Below are 7855 nucleotides of genomic sequence, written 5' to 3' on the forward strand. Positions count from 1 at the left end.
CTACGAATAATCTCTGGATCATTACCTGAGCCATGAGCAAATTGGAGTAGGGTAAATAAGATTGGAGAGGTAAATGCAAGACTCAAAGTTTGGTGTGGTAGAAATGGGTTTCGATTCATGGGGCACCGGCAGCAGTACTGGGGAAAGTGAGTGTTGTACTGTTGGGACGCTCTTCACCTGAACTGTGCTGGGACTAGTGTTCTGGTGAGTCATATAACGAGGGCGGCAGAGAGGGTCTTAAACTACAGAATGGGCTGAGGGATCAAGTGAGAGAGGATGTGACAAATTAAAGAGAGAGGACAAGGCAAGAGAGCAAGGTAGCAGCTATAAGGGAAATAATAATCAGAGCGTAGCAGGAAGGGACAGAGTGTATAAAATTAAGAGTGTGAAAGCAACTAAGACTAGAGGTTCCATAAATAGTAAAAAGACAGAACTAAAGTCTCTGTATCTGAATGCGTGTAGCATTCGTAACAAAACAGATGAATTGATAGCTCAGCTAGAAATACAGATGTAAGATCTGATAACTGTTGCAGAGATATAACTGCAAGGTGGCAAAGGCTGGGACATTTCAGAAGGAGAGGAAACTAGGAAAAGGTGGAGGGGTAGCTCTGTTAATTAAGGATGACATTAGTACTTTAGAAAGAGGTGACTTTAATTCTAAAAAATCGAGATGTAGAATCAGTTTGGGTCGAGATAAGAAATAGTGAAGGCAGGAAGTCACTTGTGGGAGTAGTTTATCGGCCCCCTAACAGTAACCACACTGTAGGGCGGAGCATGCAGGAAGAAATGATGGGGGCTTGTGAGAAAGGTACGGCGATAATCGGGGGTGATTTTAATCTACAGATAGATTAGATAAATCAGATTGGCAAAGGTAGCCTGGACGATGAGTTTATGGTGTGTTTTCAGGACAGGTTCTTAGAGCAGCACATTCTAGAGCCAGTCAGAGAGCCGGCTACTCTAGATCTGGTAATGTGTAACGAGACAGGATTAATTAATGACTGCATAGTAAAGGTGCCTCTAGGTAGCAGTGATCACAATATGACTGAATTTTGCATTCAGTTTGAGGGTGAGAAGAGTGGATCTAAGACTAGTGTTTTAAACTTAAATAAGGGTAATTATGAGGGTTTGAAGACAGAGCTGGCTAAAGTAAATTGGGAAGTTAGGTTAAGGGATGGGTCAGTAGAGATACAGTGGCAGACATTTAAGGGGATATTTCATAACACTCAACAAAGATACATTCCAGTAAGAAAGAAAGACTCCAGGGGAAGGATGCATCATCCGTGGCTAACGAAGGAAGTTAAAGATAGTATCAGACGGAAAGAAAAAGTGTACAATTCAGTACAGAGTAGTGACAAGTCAGAAAATTGGACAGAATATAAAAATCAGCAAAGAATGACCAAAAGAAGAATAAGGAGGGAGAAATTAGAGTCCAAGAGAAAGCTAGCTAGAAATATAAAAAGGGATAGCAAGAGTTTCTCCAGGTATTTAAAAAGGAAAAGAGTAAGTAAAGTGAATGTCAGTTGTCTAGAGAGTCAGTCTGGGGAGTTAATAATAGAAAATGGCAGAGCAATTGAGCAGATGTTTTGCATCTGTCTTCACTGTAAAGGATATAAATAACATCCCAGAAACAATTGTGAATCAAGTGTTGCAAAGGAGGGAGCAATTTCAAACAATTATCATCACCAGGGGAAGGGGACTGAAAAAATCGTTAGCACTAAAAGCTGACAAGTCCCCGGGTCCTGATGGACTTCATCCTAGGGTCTTAAAAGAGATGCCCGCTGAGATAGCGGATGCGTTGGTTTTAATTTTCCCAAATTCCCTAGATCCCGAAAAGATCCCATCATTTGGAAAATAGCAAATGTAACTCTGCTGTTCAACACAGGGAGATACAAAGCAGGAAACTACAGGCAAGTTAGTTCAACATCTGTCATCGGGAAAATGTTGGAGTCTATATTAAGGAAGTTATAACCGGTCATTTAGAAAATGTCAATGCAGTCAGGCAGAGAGACAGGGAGAGAGAGAGAGAGAAACAGAGAGAGGAACAGAGAGAAAGAGAGAGAGAGAGACATAGGGATAGAGAGAGATAGAGACAGAGATAAACAAAGAAAAAGAGAGACCAAGTGTGAGAGAGAGAGACAGACAGACAGAGAGAGAGAAAGAAAGAGAGATAGAGACAGAGAAACAGAGAGAGAGAGATGAAGAGGCAGAGAGAGAGAGCGACAGGGATGGAGAGATGGAGATGGAGGCAGAGAGAAAGATGGAGAGGTGGAGATGGAGGCAGAGAGAGAGATGGAGAGGTGGAGATGGAGGCAGAGAGAGATAGAGAGAGAGACAGAGAGAGAAAGAGACAGAGATGAAGAGACATAGGGACACAGAGTGAGAAAGACAGAGTGAGAAAGACAGAGAGTGAGACAGTGAGAGATCGGATGGAGACAGAAAGACAGAGAGGCTGAGGCAGAAGAGATGGAGTGATGGGGACAAAGAGAGAGAGAGAGAGAGAGAAAGACAGAGAGGACAGAAAGAGAGAGAGAGAGGCAGAGAGATGGAGAGATGGAGGGATGGAGATGAAGGCAGAGATGGAGAGAAAGGGAGACAGAGAGAGAAAGAGACAGAGAGATCCAGATGGAGTCAGAGAAAGGGATGGAGAGGTGCAGAGGGAGGCAGAGATCGAGACAGACAGAGACGGAGAGAGATGGAGTTATGGAGATGGAGGTGGAGAAAGAGAGAGAAACAGAGAGATGGAGATGAAGACAGGCATGGAGAGATGGAGAGAGAGAGAGACAGAGGCAGTCAAGGAGACGGAGAGATGGAGAGATGGTGATGGAGGCAAAGACAGAGATAGAGAGATGGAGAGACAGAGAGATGGAGATGGAGGCAGACATGGAGAGAGAGCGAGTGAGAGACAGATGGTGATGGAGGCAAAGACAGAGATAGAGAGATGAAGAGACAGAGAGATGGAGATGGAGGCAGACATGGAGAGAGAGCGAGTGAGAGACAGATGGGGATGGAGGCAGAGAGAGAGAGATGGAGGTGGAGAGAGAGAGACAGAGATGGAGAGATGGAGACAGAGGCAGTGAAGGAGACGGAGAGATGGAGAGATGGTGATGGAGGCAGAGGCAGAGAGACAGAGAGATGGAGATACGGAGGGATGGAGATGTAGGCAGAGATAGAGTGATGGAGAGATGGAGATGGAGGTGGAGAGAGACAGAGAGAGACAGAGAGAGACAGAGACAGAGAGATGGAGGTGGAGAGAGAGAGAGAGAGACAGAGAGAGGGAGGGAGGGGGAGATGGAGAGATGGAGAGATGGAGAGATGGAGAGAGAGAGATAAACAGAGAGATGGAGATGGAGGCAGAGAGAGATAAAGAGATAAAGATGAAGGCAGAGAGAGATGGAGAGATGGAAAGATGGAGGCAGAGAGAAATAGAGAGGCAGAGATGGAGAGATAGAGATGGAGGTGGAGAGAAAGAGAGAGAGAGACAGAGATAGAGAGATGGAGCCAAAGGCAGTGAGAGACGGAGAGATGGAGGGATGCAGACTGCGACAGAGCAAGAGACGGAGAGAGGGAGAGACGGAGGTGGTGAGGGAAAGACAGACAGAGAGATGGAGAAAAGGAGTCAGGCAGAGAGAGAGAGAAGGAGAGATGGTGATGGAGGCATAGAGAGAGAGACAGAGATGGAGAGATAAAGATGGAGGTGGAGAGAGAGAGATGGAGAGATGGAGAGATGGAGACAGAGGCAGAGCGAGAGAAGGAGAGAAGGAGAAATGGTGATGGAGGCAGAGAGAGAGAAACTGAGAGTCAGAGAGATGGAGAGATGGAGACAGAAACAGACCATGCTTTCTGCTCTAACCCACCGTCTCTCCTCTCTGATGTCTCCTCCATCTCCGTCTGCCTCTTGGGGGTCTCTCATTTGGGAGAGAGGTCATTCTCCATGATACTGGCTCTCCCGCCCACCGAGCCAGCCAAGGGGCCTCGTCAGCGGGGGCCTGGGGGAGGGGAAGGGGTGGGTTTAACTCAGATTCCCATCCCCCTCCCCCAATCCCTCTCCCTCTTCTTCTCCCCTCAAATTGTGTCTGACATCTGGTGGGATGGTTACAAGAACGAGAGGTATAAAATTCTGAGAGGGTTTGACAGGGTAGATGCTGAGAGGCTGTTTCCACCCCCCCCCCCCCCCTCCCACTCCCGGAGAGTCTGGAACTGGGGGAGAGCGGGTGGGGGAGGGTCACAGTCTCAGGATAAGGGGTCGGCCATTTTGGACTGAGATGAGGAGAAGTGTCTTCACTCCGAGGGTTGTGAATCTTTGGAATTCTCTACCCCAGAGAGCTGCAGATGCTCATTCGTTGAGTAGATTCAAGACTGAGATCGAGGGATTTTTGGGCACTGAGGGATATAGGGATAGGGTGGGAAAGTGGAGATGAGGTAGATGATCAGCCATGATCTTACGGAAGGGGGGGGGAGCAGGCACGAGGGGCTGAATGGCCTCCTCCTGCTCCTGTTTCTTGCCTTCCCAAGTTCTCAAAGGGGCACTCTTGTGTTTAAGCCCTTCCAGGTCACAGCCGGGACACCCAGCCATGATGGCCAGCCTTTGCAGTATGCAGTCCGGGCTCAACGCGACCGGGCCGGCCAACTGGAGTTGGGACGGCGAGGCGTCTCACCGCAGGCACTCCACCATCATCTCCACCATCCTGGTCCTCACCTCGGTGCTGGGCACGCCCCTCAATGGCCTGGCCCTCTGGGTACTGGGCTTCAAACTCAGACGCAAGAACCGCTTTGTGGTCTACGTGTTGAACTTGGTGATCTCCGATTTCCTCTTCCTCTTCTTCCAGGCCATTCACAGCATCTGCCTCTTTGCGGGCGTCAGTCGGGCCGAGCACGCCCTCCTGGTCTTCAGGAGCCTCATTGTGACCTGCAGCGAGGCCAGCGCCTACTTACTGGCCTGGATCAGCGTCGAGCGCTTCTTCTCGGTCGCCTTCCCCATCTGGTGGCGCATCTCCCGCAGAAAGGACTCGGCCGTGCTGGCCTGCTGGGTAATCTGGGCATGCTCGCTGGCCATGGGCGCCATCTACGGCGTCAGCCGCTCCCTCAAAAGGTCGCTCAGGAGAGGCACCCCCAAGGAGGCCCTGATCATCACGGAGTTCGTCCTGGCCTTCCTCGTCCCATTCCTGGCCTTCACCCTCGCCAACGCCGCCATCTTCTGCCAACCCAACCGGCCCTCCCGCAAGACGACCAGACTCTACTGCGCCATCACCATCAACGCAATCATCTTCCTCATGTGCTGGGTGCCCTACCACATCTCCGTCTTCCTGCACTACCAGGCCCTGTTCGCCGGCCAGGCGGCCCCCTGCGTCCTGGCCTATTACGGGGCCTACTACTCGGTCTGCCTCCTGCACGTGAAGAGCTGCATCATCCCCCTGGTCTACATCTCCATCAGCAGCGAGCTGAAGATCAGATTCCGCGAGTCGCTGCCCAACATCTTCGAGAGGCGTTTCAGCGAGGAGTCAGGCATCTCCTCCCCGGCCCCTGACACCGAGGCACCCGCCAAGACTGGGCGGGCCCACGCCAGGAAGTAATGGCTGGCCCGACCCACGCTTCCCACCCTCCTTCCTCCCTCGCACTTTTTATTTGCCCCATCCTCTCCTTCTCACAATCAAGAACAGGAGGAGGCCCATTCAGCCCCTTCTCCAGCCTGTTACACTGGAACAGGAGGAGGCCCATCAACCTGCCATGACACATTATGCCTTTATATCCTTGGACAGCAAAAGGCTATCCATCATAGATTTTGAAGGATTAATTGAACGCACCTGTACTGTGATATGGAGACCAGAACTGTGCACAGTAACTCCCAGTGTGATATGGAGACCAGAACAGTGTACAGTAACTCCCAGTGTGATATGGAGACCGGAACTGTGCACAGTAACTCCCAGTGTGATATGGAGATCAGAACTGTGTACAGTAACTCCCAGTGTGATATGGAGACCGGAACTGTGCACAGTAACTCACAGTGTGATATGGAGACCAGAACAGTGTACAGTAACTCCCAGTGTGATATGGAGACCGGAACTGTGCACAGTAACTCCCAGTGTGATATGGAGACCGGAACTGTGCACAGTAACTCCCAGTGTGATATGGAGACCGGAACTGTGCACAGTAACTCCCAATGTGATATGGAGACCGGAACTGTACACAGTAACTCCCAGTGTGATATGGAGACCAGAACTGTGCACAGTAACTCACAGTGTGATATGGAGACCGGAACTGTGCACAGCAACTCCCAGTGAGATATGGAGACCGGAACTGTGCACAGTAACTCACAGTGTGATATGGAGACCAGAACAGTGTACAGTAACTCCCAGTGTGATATGGAGACCGGAACTGTGCACAGTAACTCCCAGTGTGATATGGAGACCGGAACTGTGCACAGTAACTCCCAGTGTGATATGGAGACCGGAACTGTACACAGTAACTCCCAGTGTGATATGGAGACCAGAACTGTGCACAGTAACTCACAGTGTGATATGGAGACCGGAACTGTGCACAGTAACTCCCAGTGTGATATGGAGACCGGAACTGTGCACAGTAACTCACAGTGTGATATGGAGACCGGAACTGTGCACAGTAACTCCCAGTGTGATATGGAGACCGGAACTGTGCACAGTAACTCCCAGTGTGATATGGAGACCGGAACTGTACACAGTAACTCCCAGTGTGATATGGAGACCAGAACTGTGCACAGTAACTCACAGTGTGATATGGAGACCGGAACTGTGCACAGCAACTCCCAGTGAGATATGGAGACCGGAACTGTGCACAGTAACTCACAGTGTGATATGGAGACCAGAACAGTGTACAGTAACTCCCAGTGTGATATGGAGACCGGAACTGTGCACAGTAACTCCCAGTGTGATATGGAGACCAGAACTGTACACAGCAACTCCCATGTGATATGGAGACCGAAACTGTACACAGTAACTCCCAGTGTGATATGGAGACCGGAACTGTGCACAGTAACTCACAGTGTGATATGGAGACCAGAACAGTGTACAGTAACTCCCAGTGTGATATGGAGACCGGAACTGTGCACAGGAACTCCCAGTGTGATATGGAGACCAGAACTGTGCACAGTAACTCCCAGTGTGATATGGAGACCGGAACTGTGCACAGTAACTCCCAGTGTGATATGGAGACCGGAACTGTGCACAGTAACTCCCAGTGTGATATGGAGACCGGAACTGTGCACAGTAACTCACAGTGTGATATGGAGACCAGAACTGTGCACAGTAACTCCCAGTGTGATATGGAGACGGGAACTGTGCACAGTAACTCCCAGTGTGATATGGAGACCGACCGGAACTGTACACAGTAACTCCCAGTGTGATATGGAGACCGGAACTGTGCACAGTAACTCCCAGTGTGATATGGAGACCAGAACTGTGCACAGTAACTCCCAGTGTGATATGGAGACCAGAACTGTGCACAGTAACTCCCAGTGTGATATGGGGACCGGAACTGTGCACAGTAACTCCCAGTGTGATATGAAGACCGGAACTGTGCACAGTAACCCCCAGTGTGATATGGAGACTGGAACTGTGCACAGTGACGCCCAGTGTGATATGGAGACCGGAACTGTGCACAGTAACTCCCAGTGTGATATGGAGACCGGAACTGTGCACAGTAACTCCCAGTGTGATATGGAGACCAGAACTGTGCACAGTAACTCCCAGTGTGATATGGAGACCGGAACTGTGCACAGTAACTCCCAGTGTGATATGGAGACCGGAACTGTGCACAGTAACTCCCAGTGTGATATGGGGACCGGAACTGTGCACAGTAACTCCCAGTGTGATATGGGGACCGG

At 50.0% G+C, this 7855-nt stretch overlaps 1 protein-coding gene across 3 annotated transcripts in view; it reads left to right on the plus strand.

Moving 5' to 3' along the window:
• The window catches only part of LOC137385072 (mas-related G-protein coupled receptor member A1-like), a 9971-nt gene extending 4390 nt beyond the window's left edge, over positions 1–5581 (plus strand). For 2 of the 3 annotated variants that reach the window (XM_068059812.1, XM_068059813.1), the window contains exon 2: positions 4541–5581. In XM_068059812.1, the coding sequence (XP_067915913.1) occupies positions 4572–5570 (999 nt within the window). In that variant the 5' untranslated portion in view covers positions 4541–4571 and the 3' untranslated portion in view covers positions 5571–5581. Of the gene's footprint in view, positions 1–124; positions 205–4540 lie in introns of those variants that run through there. The other variant, XM_068059814.1, reaches the window with a different exon arrangement.
• The last annotated feature ends 2274 nt before the right edge of the window (positions 5582–7855 follow it).

This window comes from Heterodontus francisci, chromosome 28 (assembly GCF_036365525.1).
Source record: "Heterodontus francisci isolate sHetFra1 chromosome 28, sHetFra1.hap1, whole genome shotgun sequence".
NCBI lineage: Eukaryota > Metazoa > Chordata > Chondrichthyes > Heterodontiformes > Heterodontidae > Heterodontus > Heterodontus francisci.